A 22,078-nucleotide genomic window follows, 5' to 3' on the forward strand; every position below is an offset into this window, starting at 1 on the left:
GTAATTGTCCCGTTCTAAGAACAAGGATAAAATCCATCCGTGATTTTAAGTGCTCAGACTGAACAATGATGGAGTATTTGCCCTGATGACAGAAAAAAAAAAGAAATCAATTTTGCTTATTACTTTATATATATATATTTATACGTTTCTGAAATTTATATACACGCACAGCCCTTTCCGTCCAACATGAATATTTTCAACACAGAAAAAGTAAAGAGAAGAGATTTAGTGCTGATTAGAACAAAAGTCGCACTGTACCTTACAGATTTCAGCATGTCCCATTAAAACTGGGCTTGAAATATACATATCCTTTAATAAATAAAGCTTAAGGTACATAAACACTGCAGCGGATATAAATTATTTTAACCAAAGTATGTAGGGAGAAAAAAAAATTACTGGAACGCCATGATCCAGAGCATTTTACAGTAAATTGGACTTCATCAGCGGTTTTGCATTTTTATTTGATTTTGGAGTTCCTCCACTAAAGCTGTAAGTTTTGTAGAGTTTATTTCACACCTTGTAATTTAAAACGTTACACTCCATCGAAATTCCTCTCAAAAAAAAGGACCCGAGTAATTAATGTCTTTGGGTTCAACGTTCATTATATCCCACTAGTGTGAAAATTCATAAAAATAAGACATGGGATTAGGAGCTTAACAGCCTCACACATTTGCAGAGCTGCTGCATTGGCAAATACTTCCCTGCCCTTTCGGAGCAGAGCACTCTCCTAGCTGCTCTCATTTGTTTCACTGGATCATCCAAGTCATTAGAAAGTGCCTGAAATAAACTTCCATGTCTCACACTCGTTATTTTTTTTCTTGGAAGCAGATAAATTAGATGGGTCGAGGCCATTTCTTCCCGTGCTCTTCTCCTCTCTCCACTTGGTGTTTTCTTCATTTCATGTTTTAATTCCTCATGGAGACAATGGGAACTTTGGCCACGTGGAGCCGGGGGACTCCAGATGCCCTTGGAAAGGAAGCAAGAGCTGGGGTTTGAATGCAGAGAGCTGAATCGTTTCCTTTGTGCACACACCCTGGGTTCTCCTCCCTGATTCCAAGAGCTCCAGGTTGAATCACAGGCTCCGTTTTGCCCTGGGCAGATCCATAGATACAGTGGGTGAATTTGTGCAGCAAACAGTAATTTTAACCAGAGTTTAATTTTGGAGGGACATAAACCACTCACGAAATTGGGCTGAATTTGACAAGCACTCTTTTCCAAAAAACCAAACAAAACCAACAAGCCTAATACAGGAGGCTCTTTTTTAAACTTCAAAACATTTCATTCCAAACTGTTTTCAAAGCAAAGGGGTTGACTTCATGTAGGTGTTTCTGAAATGAGCCTTTTGGAGGTTTTATTGAAAAACCCGACTTTAGAAAAAAAATGAAATTCAACTCTAAAATGGAACATTGTGTTTCGGATCAAACACCATGTCCTAAGTTGACTCAGTATTTCTCGTTTATTATATATATAGATATATAAATATATAATTCCCCCTCCCCCCCTTTTTTTTTTTTTTTTTTTTTGGGACTGTTTTGGTTCAAAACAAACAGAATTGCTTCATTCCCTGCTCTCCTCCCCCAGGTATCTGAATCTGACACAAAGCATCCTTTATCCACCCAGGTCGCCGTCACTCACCCCAGAACACGCTGGCCAGAAAGCCTAAGGGGCAGATCAGCCCGGCTCTCCCCGCAGCAAGAGCTGCACGATTCCCTTCCAACCCGGGCAATTCCTATTCAGCTGAAGTTCCTTTCACATCCCAGCCTCTCATCACGGCTGACAGTGAGAAATTCCAGCCCAGGATGCTGAGGACCACATTCCAGGGAACCAAGCTGTCCAGTTTGGACTCGGAGATACTTTAATCGAGGGGAGGTGAAGTCTGCAACAGCTCCGTTCTTGGGCAGAAATATGAGTGGAAATTGCTGCTTTCATTGCTGCACGTGGCTGTGCAAAGGAAAATCTTTGTCCAGGATAGATCAGCCATTGCATCTGTCCTGGAAATTAATTTGGAGACCTGCAGCAGCATTCGAGTGCTTAGCTGCTGGCTGATACTCTGGATTTACCCTTCTGCCAAACAGTTTTTGGCACAGTCACCAATCCTAGGAAGGGGTTTTCAGAAAGTTCTCTAAAGAAGAAAGAGCATGCCAAAGGAAAGGCCCCTTAGATTTTTCCTCTGTACATTTTTGAGCAAGGCAATTAACTTTTAGCATCCTAACTCAGGTTTGCACATTTTGCCCCATGAGCAGTTCTTCTAACTGAATGGAGTTAACACACACTTTCAAAAAAATTAAATATTACATGTATTCTTTGAGCTTAAGGAAAGAAGCTCCTACTTCAAGCTTCATCTGGAGGCTCTGCTGAAGCCTCCCTTTGTTCTCAATCCCTAGAGAGCAGCTCTGCTCTCAGAGCAACCCATCTTTGCAGCAAAAGGGCAAAGGGATTCTAAGGAAACATCAGGGCTCCTCAGATGGGTGAAAACTGGGAGATCTCTCAGCAAAGTTATTCTCTGGTTCAATCAAAAAAACCTGTCATCGTATGCCGGGGCTGGTGAAGGGGTGATAAAATCATTCAGCTTTGGGACACGAGCAGCTCTCTGAAATTTAAATCAGATGGAAATAGAGTCAGTTTGTTTGGAGAAGTAGCTCAGCTCTCAGCAAGGATTATGACTCTTATAATTTTCCTGTCGCTGGAAATGGAGTGTATTTCAGAGCAGTAAACAACCACCATGCTTTTCTTATGAACTTATCTTGCATCATAGCCCTGTCCACCCGTGAGGACAAAGCACCAGGAACCCAGGGCTGTTTTCTGTGGCAGCAGGCAGGGAGTCAGAGCCTTGCTTGCTCTGAGGATCTCTCCATGAGCTGACGCACAAGCACGAGGATGAGTCACAGATGGCTCGGGTGCTGTTGGAATCTCAGCAGATCTGAGCAAGTTTGGGATGCTTCCCACCACGAATACTTCACTCCCTGCCTCACTGCAGATCCTGCTGTGCATGTGCTTTAAGGGGTAATGCAGAGAAAGGCCTGTGCCTTGGGAAGAGAAAAACCATTCCCCTCAAACACAGTTCATGGGGTAAGAATAGCCAGGTTCAAGTGTGGCAGTGGAATTTCCAGTTAGACCTTGGGTTCCCCTCAGCTTCCACTGCTGAGACAGATTCTCCATCACTGCAGGAGGCAGGATATCACCCAAGGGGTACTGGGGACAGATGAAGGTGATACAGAGACTCCATCCTCAGAAGGCATGAAAAGGCACTTTATTATTAGAAATACACAGTTCTTATAGAAACAATGGTGGACCTAAGACCTGATTGGCCTTTAGGAATCTTCTCTCACCTATTGGTCAAGAAGGGACAACTCCTTCTTGTAAACATCTTTGACAAACAGAGATTGCCTGCCAGGGGCAGAGATTGAGATAATAATTGTTTTAATTCTTTCTCTGAGCTTTCTCACAGCTTCTTGCAGCTTCCCAGGAAAATCCTGGGAGAGCTATGTCTCTCTGTTCAGAGGATACGTGATTAGCACAGCAGGAACTATCAGACAGTCACCAGTCAGGACACACAGGGTGGACTTGGTTGTGACTATGAGTTGGAGGATATGTTGAGATCCTTTCCAGTTCTGTCATTCCAGAACAGGAGATCACCCCAGCTACACCTTAATCTTGTTTGGAAGGTACACCCTGAAAAGACACAGGCTACAGGTCAAGTCCATGCAGCAGCTGCTGAAGTAGCAGAGTAAGAAATAACAGTAATGCAACCTTTCAGCAGCAGGAGAGTCATGTTTTTCAAGGAAACATCATAAGCATAACACATACCAGCACAGCTGGGCAGTACTGAGACAGAAAATTTTGTTTGAGGGTACCCAGGACATGATTAAAACTGTTGTGATCCCATGCAGCAAAACACTGACGGAGTGTATACCACTCTGCCTGGTCCAATTTATCCTCTGAATTGTCACAGGGTAACTGTGCTCCAACAGGATTTATGCCAGATGGGGTATAATGTGTCTTCCTGCAGTCAGTGTAAAATGTAAAGCCAATAAAAACACTATATACCATGTTCTAGCTAATTCAACACAAAGAGCAGTGTGCACACATCTGACGTGGAGCAGATTTGTCCTGCCTGATGATTTTGCAATAAACATCCTGAGTGTTACTGAGGTGGAATCCCAGCCCCATCTATTGTCCTGACAAGCCCCACCTCGTGTTCCCTGCCTGCAGAACCCTCCTGTCAGCTCAAGCCCATGGGCAGCATTCAGGGACAGCAATGCTGTTCTGATGGGTTATTCACCATGAGCCCAATCTGTCAGTGCAGCCTGCAGGGAACTTAGCAGAGATGCAACAAGGAATATTGATGTTTGCTTGGTTAAGCTTTGGGCTTAACACCACTCTCCTCATGCCTCTTGGCCTTGAGATAAAGGAAAGGTCTAGAGCTGCCACAGCCCCATCTCCTCAAGGTAGCGCAATTATCAGCTGAAGGCTTGATTAAGCTTAACTAAATTTCCACAGAAGGAATGCTAACCCTTCCTTACACAGAAACACATCCCAAATGTACAGTCGCTGGCACAAAAAATGAGTGGCCACTCATTTTAGGGTTAGCTGGTCATTTCTACAGCAGAAATGACTGTGTCAGCATCTGCAAGTATTTAAAATTCTCAGGCTTTCTTGGTTTTTTCTGCCTTCTGGGCTTTTTTGAGGCTTTATGTCAGATGGTGCTGAGTTTTCAAGCTTTTCTCCACAGGGATGAGGCCATTGGGTGATCCACAGACTGCAGAGCCAGATCCTAACCCTAAACCTAAACCTAACTCTAAAACTGGGGAGTTGTGATGGGAGCAGATACAGTATGGGGAGAAAGTCCCAGAAGGAAGAGGGAAGACCTGGCTGTGAGGGGTTCGAAATGACCCTGAGAAAATCTAGACATTGAAAGTTTGTAATATTGAAGGGGTGAAGAGGAAGGAAAATATTAAACAAGAGGAGGAGGAGAACTTCCTTTCTGTCTGAAGAGACCACCTGAGCAGGGAGTGGAGTGGAGGTGATACCTGAGCAGACACACTGGAGGACAGTGCAGCAGGTTTCCATCTGGGCTCTACCTGATCACCAAAAGCAACCACACTTTAGGAAAACAAGGAGACACAAATTTAGCAGAGGAGCCTGGGGAAGTATTGTCAGTATTGTCTTTTAAGGATGTAGTCCTGACAGGAAGTTTGGCATCTTTTCTTTCCGACATAGGTGAGAAAAGCAGACAGAAGAAACCCAAAGAAATGTCAGCTGTTCTTCAGGTCCAAAGCAGAAGCAGGAATCTACGAGGCCAAGCAGGACTGGGAAACAAAAGCTCAGAGTTGCACCAGCTCTGTACCAGTTGGTGCTGTGAGGGAAGCCAAGTTTCTACCTTGCATGGATTCCCTGTGCTCTGGTGTGCAGCTGAGCCCTGGCCGTCCACAGGGTGGATGTTTTAGTGCCTGGCTCTTTTTAACTGGCACATGTTAAGAGCTTTGAATTAACAGGTGCATAAAAACTGTCAAAAAACACTTAGCTCTCAAGACAGTCTGTCGGTTGTATTAAAAATATGGTTTTATGTAACCACATTCTCTCAACACTTGCTGGGTATTACGGCATGGGAAAGTCACTCGCCCTTTCCAAATGAAAGCAGCGATGTTTAAACTCTCCTGCAGGGAAAAAAAAAAAGAAAAAAAGAAAGAAAATGAGAAAGACTACAGTTCCTCTGATCTTGCCAAGGATTTGCTCCTGTTTTAAACACTAAAGGTTGATTTCTTCCAGCAGAACAGGACCGGCCTAAAGCTCCAGACTAGGGGCAAGCACCCCAGCAGGTCAAAAGGCCAGTGTCTTGCAGGCTCAGTAAGGTGGAAATGAGGGGTTTTTGACAACTGAATGGGAAGATGTCTCTCTTGCTGACTGAGGAGGTGGTATTTACTGTAAGCATGGCCTGGGTTTAAAAAAAACCACCCGAGTTTAACAGGGGTTTAGAAAAACCAAACTATTTGTGCCCATATTTCAAAAGAGGTTTAGAAATAGTTTTAAGTTCTCAGTCTTCCCTCAGTCATGAATCCAGAACATCTGGGATCCCAGAAACAAAAGCATCAGGTTTCCAGAGTGGAAAGAGCTCTAAGATAGAGGTCCAGAAGAATTTTTAAAACTCTCGAAAGCATTTCTGAAATCCATTCCCTTTCAAATATGTGGCAAATACATTAAAGTGGGCTTTGGATTGGTTTTACTGCCTCTTGATAAAAGCCATTTGCACCTTTGATGTGTGTAAGGATAACAGCCATCCCAAATGCCTTCCCCAGGCCTCGACTCCACCAGGAAGTCTCCTTCTGGCTCTCTCCAGGAATGCCCAGCTGGGTTGTGATTTGTCACCTCCCCAGAGGTGTCCAACTCAAACCAGCCACCTCTATGGGTACAGACGCGGTAGGTGAAAGCAATGATTTCTGAGTGTTTAGGGTGTAATGGTGAACATGGATACCCCCAAAGCCTGGGAGAAGTGGGAAGAACAGCAGGGACGTGGGCTTCTGAAACTGGCTGTGAGTTTAATCCTACTGAGTTTTAGTGCTATGAATTAAAGCATTCCAGTACCACTCTGTGCTCACCCATCTCCTGGTGGCTCTGGGGAGCCCTGCTTATTTGCCTGGCCTGGAGGACAGATGGGTCCATGAAGTTTCTTGGCAGCTGCAGGAAGTAGAAAGGGAAACTGTTCGAAAGACAGGAGAAAAGAAAACCAGTGGCTTGGAAGGGTGCAAGTAAGGAAAGGCTCCAGTGTGGCAGGCAGCTCGGGAAGAGGAGACTGACTAGTCCTTGAAAAGAAAATGGTGACTCCCTTCTCTGAAAAGCAGATAGAGCTTTGTTAATGTTGAGGCCAGAAGGAGCACAGAAGGAGCACCATGAGGGCCCAAGTGCAACTTGCCAGGCCAAGGAAAGTATTTTCCAACAGCTTCTCAAGTTCTGCCAGCAAAAGCATCATCCCTGAGAGACTCACAGGGGGACTGTCACTGACAGTACCAGATACTGTCCAGGAGTGGAGCCTGCCTGCTTGGCAGTGCTGTTTTTCTGCAGAACTGGTTAATGTCAGTGAGACTGATGAACACTCCACAGTAGTTAAGGGATGCAGTGGGATGTCATGGAGAAAAGTCCACTGCTAAATATTTTGATTTGAGGAATGAAGAAAAGAAAACAACTGGCATTTTAGCAGATGGGGGGGAAAAGAGATCTGGAAGCAAGAAGAAAATCCTGCAGAGAATGAGGCATGACTTTTTAAAACAGCTGCAGGATGTTCTTCTTGGAGGCTCAGAGAAGCACGTTAGGAAAAGCCTGGAATGGACCTGGTTCTTCATGAGCACATCCTCATGCCAAAGAGAATCATCTTCTCCATGAAGCAAACCACCAAAATGTGGGAGCAGCTGCAGCTCACACGACAGCCAAGCCAGAGACACAACCTCTAGGAGACCATCAGCACCACAGACAATGAAAAATGCACCATCAGCAACCAGAGTCATCACCTAAACAGCTGCAGAACTATTTAGGGCGTGATGCGGGTTTGGGGTGATGCTCAGAAACCTACTCCAGATGCAAACTGGGAAACTTTGAAGAAAATTAATTGGATTAACCCCTCCTTGGGACAGGGACAGTGTCTGTCTACACTGGAATGGGCAAAGTGACTTAAGCCTGCAAAGGCAGAGCTGTACCTAGCTCATGTGCCCAAGGCAGCGAGTGTACTCAGCAGAGATTTTGGCAGAGGCTCACAGCATGGCTCTGCCAGGGGTTTGTTGCCCAAGCTAACAATCCAAGGGACAGCCACTTTGTGACTCTTAAACACAGTCAATAAACACCTCTAGTGAGGTATCCTTGATGGGCTGATGGCTCATGACCTCCTAGGGCAGTGAAGCACAAAGGACTTCCCTCCCACATGGAAAAAGGAAGGGAGCATGCTGAACACCATCTGCAGGATACCCAGCTCCTACCTGTGAAGGAGCCACAACAGCAGGGAGTTGCTGGTACCTGCTGCCTAGGAATGACTCCAGAGCTCTCCATCCCTTCACTTCTCCTGGGGATACAGCAGCCCACGTGGAGGCAGTGGCCAAGAAGGTCAGCTGCCCTTTAGCTACAGGGCAGGCAGCTGAAGGGCTCCTGTTTCTGTTGTTCCTGGACTTAGGACTGCAGAGCAGCCACAGCCTCGCTCGGTATCCATCACCAGCCAGGCACCATTGCTAAGCCTGTAGTTCATGGAGTGACTCTGTGCTTTGCTCTACTCCTCCTTTACTGGCTCCATGAAGGAGGAAGCTGTGGAGATGAAATAACTCCGTGAGGTCTCCTTCAGGACACTTAGGGACTAATGCAGGAGCAACACAAGGTCAGCAATTGTGCATTTAGAGCTGTTCCATTACAAACCCATCACAGTATGTGAGGGCTCCCAAGGCACAGCAAGTTCAGAGCAACGCCTTCCCAGGCTGAGATTTGGGGCTCAATTTGGCCCTACATAATCAGGAAATACCAGCAAACCCAAACAAAGACCAAGTACTGGAGAGAAAAATGTCAGACAGACATTTGAAGGGTGAGATTCAGCCCTGGTAACATGGACAAGAGAGGATCACATCAGTTGATCATGTTCAGATACATCACCAGCCCTTACCAACTGCTAGAGTAAAGAAACCTTGTCTGGGAAAGTTAAAAAAGCCCATCACTCAGGGATTTGTGACTTATGTTTCACTTTTATTACCCACGAAGCATCTTTTTGGTGTTTGGGTGTTTTTGTCTTACTCAGCTCCAGCCTTTGAAAGCTGACTGAGGGAGGGCACGGCTTCAGCCCGTGCATCGTCTGGGTGAAGTGACTCTGTTCTTTCATTCTGCCACATCCTCCCCAATATGAGCAATGTAAGAGACTGAAGGGATATCCCCAACACTGCAGCTTTCCCTTGGGCTGATTTTTATCCACTTCAATGGCATCACAAATCGTGCAATGGGTTCTTTCATCTCTTGGGGTTTCATTCTTTGCTGTGAGGAACCTCCAAGCTTTTCTCTTGCTGCCTGCAGAAATGGATCCCAAGGCTCCACCACAGCACTGGGCTGAACTGGGTACAGGGCAACCTATCCCATCCCAAATTTCCATCAGTCTCCAGAAAACAGCACATGGTGGAGCCAATGGAAAGGCTCCTGGGAAAGGAGTCATGTGTCCATTACCCAGCTCTAGAGCTGCAGCCCCAACATGTGCTTTCCAGTCCCAGATATCACATCCCTGCTGCTGCTGGACTTTCTGCACTCATGTCACCACCCACCACTGCCTATTCAATAGGACACCATTCCCAGCCCCTGAAGGATAGTGTGGCTTAGAGTGCTGAGACTGTTGAATCCCTGCCACTTGTAAGAGGTGTTTTACTTTCTTGCCCGAGAGCAATTTCTCCCACTTCTCCCCTCCTGCACTCATGTGCCAGGTGTGAAAACCAGTTCAGACATCAAAACCCACTGCTCAGCACTGGCAGCATGGAAAAATAAAATCACTGGCTGATCAGCCAAACAAGCAGGTGGGAGTGGTAAGGACAGAGGCAGGAGGGACAAGGTACTAAACCTGCCCAATGCTCCCAAGTGCCTCGTTAGACTGATTTATGTTTAGCTAATTGAGAAAATGACCCTAACTACACAATCCAGGCCCTAATTCAGAAAGGCCCAGGCTTTTTAGTGTCTCTACCAGAGCCTTAAGAGGCATGATTTAAACCCTGTAACTAACAGGCTGCCAAAGGCAGGGATTTGGAGGATCTGATGTCCTATCATGCTGAGGGGGTGAGACTTGGCTCGCTTCTCTTGTTACTTGGTCTTTCCCCACTGATGTCCGAGTTCTCTGCTGAGACATAAATCAGGGAAACCATGAAGGAAACCACTCTTGTGCCCCATCAAAGCAGCCAACACTGGCTTTAATGGGACCATGCAGACCAGCCTAAATAGGGCACTTAACAAGCATGTGGTTTCTATAATACCAGCCCACGTCCCTACACCGTTTGCACTGCCACTGGCAAAACCCTTTGTCCATTACATGCCACACCTGCTGATATCCATGGAATTAGGAAAGGGATCATGATATAACACCATATAAATGCTGAACATAGGATTTCTAGGATGGATCAGGCCTGCAGAAAAATTTTAGCTCTCTCTCAGCAACAGCATGAACCCTTATACACAGCTACGTGTATACAGGCATGGGCAGGAGAGGAGCACAGATACCCAAGACACTGTTACACAGAACCCCACTCAAGTACCAGCCTCCATCCAGGACGTGCAGATGCTCCAAGATCCCACATAAGGTGCATCTGGTGAAGTCCCGGGCCTCAGGTGTGGGTGTTTAATCCCATCTTGAACCTTGACAGAAGGGAGTTAGGGACAGTAAATCTTGAGGTTCTACTGTCCTAAGCAGAAAATACGGACTAGACAGAAAAGGAAGGCAGGAATTCCTTCCTTCCCAGCAAAGGAAGGAATTCAACAGTGCTCTGCCCCTTTCTTGGGCTCCAGAACTTCCTCAGAGGTTAAGCTGCCATGAGCATCCCTCTCTAGCATGTTCCTTATGCAGCTGATCAGGTAACACAGTAGCCCAGCCATTAGGCTAGGCCAGTCTCTACGTTTCTCTCTTACTAGTTTTTTCCTCATTCAGTTCAGATGGGATCCAGGCTCCAAGGAAAGACTCCACTGCATCACAGAAGGTATTAGGAAGAAAAATGGCTGATGGAGGACCTGAGTCCCTCCCCAGAAAATTCCCCTATGCTCAAACCTCTAGAGAGCCCAGCTTCATCTGGCTGGACATACAATCAGATTGGGGGTTGTCCAAGTGTTTTACACCATGCTCTACGCATCCATGGGAACCCCAGGCTGAGTCATGACCATCTGTGCTCATTTAAACATTTCTTGACAGAGGAGGGAGTGCTAATCCTGACATCCTGGCCAAAATGCAACACGGATAATTATACTGTGCTTTGTAACTTTCTCAGTGGTGTACATTGGTGTTTTCCAGTTCTTCCCATAATGATAATGTGGTGATCCAATACAGGAATGGCCACGTTGCCAGAGGAGAGTCCCCCGTGCCAAGCCCTGCAGTGTTACTGTCAGACATCACACGTCTCCATTTTCTCTGCCATGGGTGTTCAACCCCAGCCCACTTCACACTCAAGACTTTTACCTCTACCTGTGCAAGAGGTGCTCACTAAAAATCTGCACACTCATTCCTGAGCTGTGCTGAGCTTCCCATTTTTCTGAAAAGACATAAAAGTGGACAGCACGCGTGCCCTTAGTGCACACCTGGGGCAGCAGGACAAACACTGTAACATCAGCTACTACAAAGGTAGAAATGGATTTGCTTGAGGAGCCTCAATTCCAACAGTTCTCTTTCCTTCAAGGAGAAACAAGAAAAAAAAAAAACAAGCCTTTTGTTGCACCAAAATCATCTCCTGGCATTTCTGACCAGCACACATGTTGTTACAATTAGGACTGGACTCCTTGGCTCCGGCACAGGGGGAATTTTAAACCGGCACACTGGCACCCATCAAAACATTTGTGAACTTCCAAAGTGGAACTGACACCATGGTAGTGGTTTATATCACACGTCAGAGAAAGGCTTCACAGCTGAGATCAAACAAATTAACTCTTCAGCTCCCTGCCCAGCAAGAGCAGCCTGATGCTGGGCTGCTATTGTTACTCCATACAGCTGTTTCACGTGGCTTCCAGCCAGTCCACTTCACTTCACAGGCTCAGAAGTTAAAGACAAAGAGAACTGGCCGGAACTGCAACAAGAGACTTGTAAGAGAACAGAAACTGCTGATTTTAACAGCATCTTCCCTCTCAGGCAGAAACAGCACCAGCACTATCAGAATGGTACACAAGAATGTTTCAGCCTTTAAACAGCTTTGTTGCATATAAACTTATTCCCTTTTAGGAAACTCATAACCTTAAGCAGCTGTCAAACAATCTTTGGACTTGGAATTTTTTGGAACATCACTTTCAGAGTTTGAACAATAATCTTAACTGTGACAACAAAGTGTAGAAATATTCTAACCACTTTTTAGCCTACCAGAGAACCATAATTTATATGCAAAATGGCGTCTGTGTGATTTCTGTAAATACCATTTGCAAATTCAGCTCTTCTGTCAGAAGCTCTTCTGTGTGTCCCCGACGAGCTGAACACAACTGTAATGAGGAACAGACTTATCCTCTAGGCCTTTGAATCTCCTGAGAACAACTCGGGACAGCTGCAGAGGATGGAAACAGGAATGATACAGGAATGATTATCGCTGCACTTACTGGTATCCCATTCTGAAAACCATCAGCAGGTTGCTACAAGGTGTCCTGCAACAGCAGACACAGCAAAGGAAGTCACTCACAATTTTCTCACAAGACCATAAAATCTTCTGCTTTTAGGTCAGGTTTTCCAGCAAAGTAACAGGAAATGCAGTGTGCCAGCAACAGAGCAATGCTTCATACGTATTTCTAATACGACTCTGGAGTTAGATTCTAACTCCAATTAGCCCAAATTATGAGTGGCTGCTCTAGGAGACATATTTATCCCACTTTCTCCTGTGTATGGAAGGCACCAGGAGAGATTTTCCAATGTTGCCCTGAGTCAGTTGGAAAGATTCCTGCCAAGCTGTATCCTGCCATGTCTTTACTTCATGCATTTCCATATTTTGGAACAGCCTTTTTTGAGGTTTTATTTTCACCCAGCGGAAAGTTGCCAAAGGACGTATCTGATTCTACCATTTATCATCTCCTGTGGAAAAATAGGCTTGGATCCCTGTATTAGTCTCAGATATCACAACTGAAAGTAAACACACTGCGTACAAGATGCACTGATTTATTAATAGAATAAAACTGAAATGTAGTGACATGTTTTTCCACTGTTCAAGCCATAGAGACAATCACTGTCCCGTTTATAGACTCGGTGGCATCATTCAGCAACTCATTCATAACCTCACACCCAACACGTCCAGGTCAGGCATTCCAGGAACCATTCCCACACTTCCCTGGTACCAAGAGGTTAACCGTGAGCGCGGAGTTTGCAGCTGCAATCAGTCTATGGGAGATTTTCCTATGTTCTCTTTTAATTCCTGAGGCTTTCTCCACCTGGAATAGCTTTTTAAAGGCTTTCAACAGCAATAGAGCAAATCAGCTGAACTTCTTTGGGGTACTAACCTGCTCTTCAGGCAGGAAAATGCATTAAATGTTCTACAAAAATAGGCTTATTTCCAATATACTGTGGGGATTATTCATTACAAAATGAATTATTGGCTAATTATTTGCACTTTGAGGCAACTATAACAGAGAAAATCTCTGCAATGGAACAGCTTTAAATGTAACACAGTCTCTTTTGTGTGTTTCTACTTCTACATTCTGCAATGTCTTAAACTGTAACCCATCTTTATTGTTAAGCCCTAGCAGCTGTGATTTCATAGCTAATAGTGTTATCAGTGTACAGCTTCATGATTCAGCACTGTCTGAAAGGAAGTGATAAATACGAGGTATTACAACTGACTTTGCAGTTTGCCTCAATATGCAAATTTCCCTTAAATCAGGAAAGAGTAACCCCTCTGAAGGCAGCTAGTGTAAGCACTTGGGTTTGACAGCAGGAGAAACCATTGGAAACTAATCCCTTATGGATACAAAGGAAGACAAACATCCTATTGCAGTTGTCAGAATGTGTTCTGAAGCAGACCCAGGTTTCTCCTGTAGGTATCTTTCTCTCGCACACTGCTCAGAACAGGCATCCTTGAGTATCAAAAAGCTGAAAACCTTCGGACAAACCCTACTGTTCGCCTTCGAGTGTCCTGTTTCAGGAAGGTACAAAAGCCCACGAAGAGCTGGGCAGTAGAACATGAACGTACACAAGAATGAAGATAGATGATGAACCCCAAACGCGTCTTGAGGAAAGAAAAGAGCCTTTAAAATTTGGAAACAATAAAAAGGAACAGAGAAATGAAGTGATTACTGGCACTGCTGAAGCCCAGATACAACATAGAGCCACAAGCCTGCAGAGAGTACCTCATCCATAACCACTGGCTTATCCGCATCCAGCGGTCATGTGGCAGAACAAGCTGGGGAGCTCCCTGAAGTCACATTTACTGCCTGAGTTTGGCTGTCCACATTGGAGAGGGATTTGGTCCTGGGGTTTTGAGACTGTTCAGAAACTGCAGGAGAAGCAGCAGCAGCATGGTCAGCCTGCTGGCTCTCCTGCCCCACACCACAGGGAGCAGGGTTCTCCTGGGCTGTCCCAGCGTGGCTGTGTGCCTGGCTGGATCGTCTCCCTGCTTCTGCCTCCTGCTGCTGCAGCATCTGTTCCACCTCGATCTCGAGCTCCAGATTTTCCTCATCTGCCTCCACGTCCAGCTGCTGCATTAACTCCTCCAGCTTCCTGGCCTTGCGGAGCTCGTTCTGCTGGATGATGGTGCACAGGTGCTCCGTGAGGTGCTCCTTGATCTCTGTCTTGTGCTGCAGCTCCAGCTTGGCTGCCACGTACTCCGACTCGGCCTTGTCGTAGCGCTTCCTGCAAAACCACCAGCATTTCTGGAGGGTTAATTCTCACAGCACCTCGCACTCTGACACAGGCACGGGTACTTTAGGAAGCCCTGGAATGCAACGTGCTCTGCAATGCATTGTGCCAGCTGTTCATGACATGCTGCCACATTAGCAAGAGGGAAAAAATAAGAGTGAATCGATCGAAACTTCTCTGGACACTGGGGGCTCTGCTGTTGTATACCCCAAGAGTCAACTTGCTCAGGTTGCATCTCAAACACCCATCTTTACTGCCTGTTTGAAGAGATGCATCACTGGCAGCAGAAAGAACCCATCAGAAATGGCAGTGTTTTCACACTTCTAATGAACACCCTCTCAGTGAACTGAAACACCACAGAGAGTCGGGTGTTTTTCTAGCCCAACCACCCCCCCACAGATACAGATGCTCGATGGAGCACGTTGACATTTGGATCATGTGCTTTTCTAGCCGCTCGTAACCATGTTCAGAAAATCAGGGGCAGCACAGACTGACACAGCACGTGACATCAACACAGATGTAGAATTTTATTGCAAGCATCCGTCCTGACACTCACCTCCTGCCAATTTGCACTTCCTGCCATGACAAATACAGCAAAAAGGGAATATTCCAAGTATTTATTGAGTTAACAGAGAATATCTAGCACTTTAATAGCTGGTGTCCACATTAATGATGCAACTTTCACTACATCAGTGAACCTGTGTATTAATTCTAATCAAAAGATAGATGCAATCTTGCTCATCAGGGAAGGGAACACACAAAGGCTTTTGCAGCTTGACTACAGAGCACTGATAAAACTAGTATTAGTGAGGTGGTTGAATAAGGAATCCAGCTCTTTTATAAAACCAGATTCCAGTATCTGCTCAAACAAAGCAACAGAAAGATGGCAGAGGTCCTTTGCTTAGTGAAACAGAAGTAAATAAGACATAGAAAAATCTTCCCAAGTATCTTCTTTTATATAATAACCACGTGACTTTTACCCAGCTGTAAAGGCTATGTCTGCAGTGGGCAGAAGATGCTCACTTATGTTTCCCCCTCAAGAAAGTCAAGATTTCTCTGGGTCAGATACCTGAAGTGGCAAAACCAATGCGATGCTGGAAACATCTGCACAGCTAAACCTTTGGGCTGAATTCCCACCTATTAGTCACACTGTATTTACAAAAATTCTATTCCACAGCAATTGTCAAATGATGCTAACTAGCTATGTGCTCAGGACTATTTAACATTGCCCTCTTTAGCACATTGAAATGCATTATGTTTTAGCCCTAGAACAAAAGGCAAACAATAAGAAACTGCTTTAAAAGACTCCACTTAAAAGTAAATTGGCTTTGGCTCATAAGAACTACAACACTGGAAGTATCTACCTCACATTGCCAAATACTTCCCTCAAGAAAACACCTACTAAATTAATGAAAGTCATTAAGATTTTGGTGAAGTTAACCCACTTGTCCTACTAGCATCTCCCTTTGCTATTGTCCTTGAAAACTGCTTTCCTAACGTCAAGAGCTGCTTGTGCTCTTCAGCCAGTAAGCATTTCAAATAGATACATTATTACAAAACTTGGGTAAGAAGATTTCAGGAGCATTTAATGCTTTTAGAAACCAGATGAAACCTAAAATCCATTGAAATGTTTTTTCCTCTTGAGCACATGAAATTCTGTGTTCACGTGCAATCAGCCAGGCTAACTACAGTTAATCTTAGACATTTCAAATGATAATTACACCAAAGAGATCTTAATTATTTTAGCTACCACTGCTATTTTTTTCAAGGCTAATTACCAGCTTTATTGGCCTGTGGTCATGGTACGGCAGAAGTCAGAAGGAGAAATGAGCATTTAACACATTGAATGGTGAACCAAAAACCGCGAGCGAACATTTCTGCTTTATGAACCGGCTGCACAAACACGCTGCTGTTTATCTACTGATGTTGTGGTTTACCCACAGCTAATGGGGTGCTCCCATTCATTTCTTGCCTTTAAGGAACTCATCACACCCACAGTGATTAAAGGCACATTGTGAAGGGTTAAAAGCTTCCCTCTTCCTTCAATTTTTGGTCCTAGTTGCAAAAATGCTTCAGCAGGATTATATGTTTTAAGCTTAACTGGTCTCATTGATTCCAGCAGGACCAGAGCTGTCATGAACAAGCAAATTTCCCTGAGCAGGATTTTCATTTCAGGACTTTCCAAGAAAAACCTCTTTCCCCCTGAGAAGAAATAGACAACCTTGAAACAATAAAGCAGGGCTTATGGACAACTGCACACTTAAAGCAGGACCTGTCTTGTGACAGCAGTCTGCAGTCAGAAAACCTGCTTCAGTTCCCAGATTCCAAGGGAAAAATTAGGAACTAAAAAGCATACTTTTACTTCCAGATCTGAAAGCCCCCCAGACTGTGACCGCTTCAGCTACACGATATTACAGTGACAGCACTTCATTAGTGCTTCAGTGAGAGGAAACAGCATTTTCCCCTCCCCTCAGGCAGGGCTGCTCCCTGTTCCCCCCTCGCTTACCGGGCATAGGAGTAGTCCAGGCTGGCCTGGTCGATGCGGTTCCTCAGGATGCCGATGTCAGCAGACACCATGTCATCCAGAGCCTGCAGCTCCTTCTGAATCCTCTTCAGTTTCACCGTTTCGGCTTGAGTTCTTTTGGATCTGCAAAAGGAAGATGATTTTTTGGTTGTTGTTGTTGTTTCAATTTCCTTTTCAAGCCTCTCTTCTTGACATACTGGGCCCCATTTCACTTGCAGAGCAACTGACCTCTGTAGGACCTATTCGGAAGGTTTCTCCTTTATGGTGTAGGGCTTTTGATCTTTTTTAGCATCCACAGGGATCTAAAATGCCTGCTATTAAAGGACTATGGCAAAATTATGTAATGACTATAATCAAAGTGCCTAAAATGGATTGTGTTTCTTCACTGTGGAAACACACAAGAAGCTGCTGTATCTAAGTAGTTCTCAGTGTAAGGAAACAGGAAATGGCTTGGGGGGAAGTGAGAGGGGGAAGGGTTTTTAGTCCTGCAAAGATCCCCTTTCAAAGGAGCCCAGTTAGTAGGGGCCAAAAAGTCACCTAACCTAAGCTTGATTTCCATTTTGTAAAATTATTCCCAAAAGGCCCAGCCAAATCCCAATGAAGTGAATGGAAAGTTTTACATTAAACACAAAGGATTTCAATCAAGCCTTAAGTAACCTTTTTCAACTAGGCCATTCATTCCGAAGTCCTGAAAACGAAATGTTACTAAGGGCAACAAGCTTTGATGGATTTCATTCCCAAGCAAGCCAAGTGACTTTCCACAAGCTTTTACACCACCTCACTTTGCCATCATTCATCATCACCAGCAAAACGGTGCTTCTCTGCCACGGCTTTACTCCCAAGGCAGGTCCCTGAAAGCAAGACTGGGTGTGCAGGCAGTGCCAGCATCCCTCATTTGACCAGCTGATGCAGGTGGAGGGAAACAGACATCCTGTGGTACTGCTGGGAGCCTGAGGAAGGCCTTTGAGTGACAGAAGTAACTCCTCAGCTGTCACCTTCCGTGTCTTGTTTCTCCTCAGGCTTTGTTTCCAGGAGGAAGAACCAAACCTGGTGGCCACACCCATGTTTGATGTCCTAAGTGACTCAGAATGAAGGCGCTTGTGTTTTATCTCTGCCTGACAAAGGAAAATGAAATTTTCAGGTCTTTAGCACAGTACAGGCTGTGTTCATCTGTGCTACCCAAGGGCTCTGATGGGCAGAACATAATATACGCCTGGAGAGCACTGCAAGCCTGAAAACCTCACATCACTGTCTCTGACGCAGTACTGTCAGCTGTTCCAACATCCTTCTCTACAAACTTTGCCTTCCCTGGAGTCTTAAACTACCTTGGTGCCATAAAGCCTGGTCCCCTGAAGAGCAAGAGCTAACAACTGTGAGAGCATGCGCAATTTTATAATTTCTAGTCACTCAGTGGTAAAACAGTACCTTCTTAAAGCTGGTCATCTTCTCTTTTCAACATTTTCACACACTAATGAGCCAAAAGTCCAAACAGAAACAGCTTCTTCTCACAGGTTACAAATTAAATAAACTTCCCTTACATCCAGCCAAAACAGATCAGAACCAGAACACCCACAGGCATCTGAGCACCCCAACCTTCCAAACATGACCTCACTAACAAATTTAAGGAGTTCAGCTAATCCTCCAGTTGTGTAATCATCTGCACACAGAGCTGCAGCTTGGGAAGTGTGAAAAGCTTAGTCACAACTTCTTAGCCAGCACTTGTCATCCAAGGGAAACGTCCATCACAGCTGCTCACAGAGCACAGAGAAGAGGAAAAAGTGAAATTCAATTCAAGATATGAAACTGGTTGCAGATGAAGAGTCAGCCCTTGCCCAGGCTCAGCCCCACCTCTCAGCAATGGCTCTGGCCAGGAGTGCCTTCTTGCGTTTATTCTTCTCTTCTATCAGCCGCTGCTCCTGCTGGAGGATCTCCCATCGGGATTTTTCCTGCCTGCTCATTGACAAGAACATCAAAATTAACAGGAAGTTCATTTCTCTCCCTGCTGCCCACAGTGCAAGTAAATATTCACCGTCATATATTCTGGAGCAAACTCTTAAAAAAGACGAAGGAACTACAAACAGGTTTTGGTTCTGAGGAAAGAAGAATCATCTGCAAGAAGCCATTCAGACCAATAAAACATTTCCAGATGAAACCTGCTGATCAGAACTAAGATGTGCATAACCAAATAAGCTGCGTGGGGCACTTTTTCAGAATTTCTCATGTAAAGGATGTGCTTCCCTATCAGGTAGAAGCAGTTTCAAGTTTCTTACTGGCTGCTGTCACCACCTGTTCAGTCTGCCAACACAGCCTCTTTTTCGGAAATGTTTTTTCCCATAAAACAGATTCTTTCCCAGGTCTGCTTTACAGCACAGCTCCCAAATAATTAAATGGATACAAATGAAAGGTTGGTACCAGTTACAATGAAAACAAGCAGCAAGGAAGAACGAGAATCTGCTTTTGCCACCAGTCAAAGACTGATACAGATTCCATTTCCTAGGTTACCTCTCCTAAGAAATACAACCATCCCAAAGGATGGAAGGCCATTACAAGACTGTCAGTGAGGGGGCACAACTTGTGGCAGGATTTAGGAGAAACAAAGAACTGTTTGCTGCTTTCCACCCCACCATGTTCTTCTTGCCCTCACTCAAGAAGCCCAAACTTAAAAATACCCAAATAATTCCGCTACTAACAAACATTTCTGCACATCTCTTCAGATTTGTCCTCATCCCCCTACTCCTAAAACCTCACACACAGGAATATTTTTAGTAAGATTTAAATTCAAGCATCCAGGCTTGAGAAGAATCATCATCTCAGGCTGAGAAGAATCCAGCAGATTCAGGAGGTGACTGTTGCAGCTAAATGCCATTTGCTTTCACCAGTGTGAAAAAATTCTCAGCAAAGCTCCAGCTGTTTTCTCCCCAGACAAGCAGTGTCTGTGTTCTTCCCACCACAAAAATGAGATGAACAGCCAGTCCCACTGGTGAGCTGCACCCACAGGAGCATTTTGAGTTCTCAAAGTGCTGCTGCCCTGCTGCAGGGAGTGCAGGCAGGTGATCCCAGCGTGGAGCTGGGCAGGGCAGTCCCAGGCAGTACAACCACCAGCCCCTCAAGGCCCACCTCTGCAAAAAAGAACCTCCTGGACCCTTCTGAGTCTAGAATCTTAGAGAAGCCACTGGTGCTTCTCCACACAGTGCTGCCTGGTAGAAAATGGAATTATTTGATCTTGCAGAGCTTCCTATCAGACACACAAAAGTTGACTCCACAACCAAGGAACAAATCAGTAGAGAATAACAAACGCCACCCCTTGATTTTACCGACTTACTAACAATTCCACTTTCTTTCTCTCCACTTGGCTGGTGGGCTTTGTAGGGCGGGGCTGGGCACTGTCCCTGCCATTGCAAGACTCTGCCGGTGTCACTCCCTCCTGCTGCTCTCGGCTGTCCCTTTGCCTCTCACCCCCAGGTGCTGGCCCGGGCTGCTGGGGGTCACAAGGTTTGGGTTGTGGAGCAGAAAGCAGCTGCTCTGGAGTGACAGAGGCTGCTCCTCCCTGCAGCCCCAGCCTCTGGCTCTGCTGCTGGAGAGCTTTTTCCCGTTGCAGTTGCTTCCGAGTCTTGGGCACAGCCTGGGGGCGAGGCTGCGGCGGCGGCGGCGGCGCTGAGGGCTCGTACAAATCTGTCGGTGGAGAAACAGGGTTAAAAAACAAACCTCAGTATCAAAGACGGGCTCTGACAGAGCTGTTCCGGGCAAGCAAAAACCAAAATAAGGAAAACACAAGGCAGGGCGTCATGGGAAGGCAATGCAGGGGCAACCTCAGGAAGCTGGAAGTGTTTTGTTAGCCTCAGATTCAGGAATTTTCAATGATATTGGGATCCCTAAGTGTGGAGAGGGAAGATTAAGAGGCCTGGCCTAAAAGAGAAACCATAAGTGGGAGCGAGGTGACTCTTGGGAAAACCATGACGAGGCAGATCTATGGCTAAGGAAGGGTCCCTGCCAGCCTGGTGGGCAAACTGAGGCTGTAAAGTGAAGAACGGGGAAGAACGAGGTGACACGCGGGCAACGAGGAGCCTGGGAACGTGAGGGGGGCGTTGGGCAGAGATCTGGCTGCAGGACAGGGGCCCGGAAAGTCAGGGATTTTGGGGATTTTGTGGGAGAAGCTGCGGGTGGAGAGAGGGGCTGCATGAGGGGAGCAGGGAGAGATGGGGCTGGATGGGAGGGACCAAGGGGCTGCCCAGGGCAAGCGAGGGACTGCCCGGGACAGCGCAGGCGTTTGATGTGGGGATGGACCGGGAAGAGGTGGAACTATGGACGGACAGGCTGAGGGAAGGGTTAGAGATGCGGGTGGAGGGGCTGAGGGGAAGCACAGGGTGTGGGTGGAGGGGCTGAGGGGAAGCATAGGGGCTGAGGGGAAGCACAGGGTGTGGATGGAGGGGCTGAGGGGAAGCACAGGGTGTGAATGGAGGGGCTGAGGAGAAGCACAGGGTGTGGGTGAAGGGGCTGCGGAGATGGGGCGCTGAGGGGCGATGGGAAGCAGGTGCAGCTGCGAGGGCTAACGGGGTGTCGAGACCCGGGCTCTTCCTCCGCGCCGCTCCGGGCCCCACTGTCCCCCGCTCCCCGGGCGCTCCCGGCGCGGTCCGGTCCGTACCTGGGCGCTGCCCCCGCAGCCGCCGCAGCTCCTCCTGCGAGAAGCCGGCCCAGGCCTCGGCCATGGCGCTCCCTCCTCCTCCCGCCGCGCAGGCCCCGCGGCTGCCCCGGCGCCGCCGCGCCGCCGCCGCAGGCGAACGCCACGGACAGCGCGGCCGGGGGCCTCGAGCCGCGGCGGGGCGGGGCGGGCAAGATGGCGGCCTGAGGGGGAAGAGGTGGGGGGTGGGTGGAGGTCGCTCGTGCCCCGGGAAAAGCTGCCCTGGCGGCTCCTGAGAACCTAGTGCTGTAAAGAATCACAGAGTCAATTAGGTTGGAAAAGATTTCTGATCTCATCGAGTCCAGCCTGTGAGCGAGCAGTGGGTCCCGGCTAATGCGGCTGAAATGGAGAGGGG

The 22,078-nt window shown here is 46.5% G+C and overlaps 1 protein-coding gene across 5 annotated transcripts; it reads right to left on the reverse strand.

The window, feature by feature from the left end:
- Positions 1-12,808: 12,808 nt before the first annotated feature.
- Positions 12,809-21,862, reverse strand: GORAB (golgin, RAB6 interacting). 5 transcript variants are annotated; one of them, XM_038144684.1, is made up of 5 exons: positions 21,688-21,855; positions 20,360-20,717; positions 18,894-18,995; positions 17,028-17,168; positions 12,809-14,515 (listed from the first exon to the last, which is right to left on the reverse strand). In XM_038144684.1, the coding sequence occupies exons 1-5, from the start codon at positions 21,749-21,751 to the stop codon at positions 14,050-14,052; spliced, it is 1,131 nt and encodes a 376-aa protein (XP_038000612.1). In that variant the 5' UTR covers positions 21,752-21,855; the 3' UTR covers positions 12,809-14,049. The 5 variants fall into 5 exon arrangements, with proteins under 5 accessions (XP_038000612.1, XP_038000613.1, XP_038000616.1 ...); XM_038144685.1 differs by having other exon boundaries at positions 20,372-20,717; positions 21,688-21,854; XM_038144686.1 differs by lacking the exon at positions 12,809-14,515 and adding an exon at positions 14,536-16,723 and having other exon boundaries at positions 21,688-21,862.
- Positions 21,863-22,078: the final 216 nt, after the last annotated feature.

The sequence above is a fragment of the Motacilla alba genome, chromosome 8 (genome assembly GCF_015832195.1).
Source record: "Motacilla alba alba isolate MOTALB_02 chromosome 8, Motacilla_alba_V1.0_pri, whole genome shotgun sequence".
NCBI lineage: Eukaryota > Metazoa > Chordata > Aves > Passeriformes > Motacillidae > Motacilla > Motacilla alba.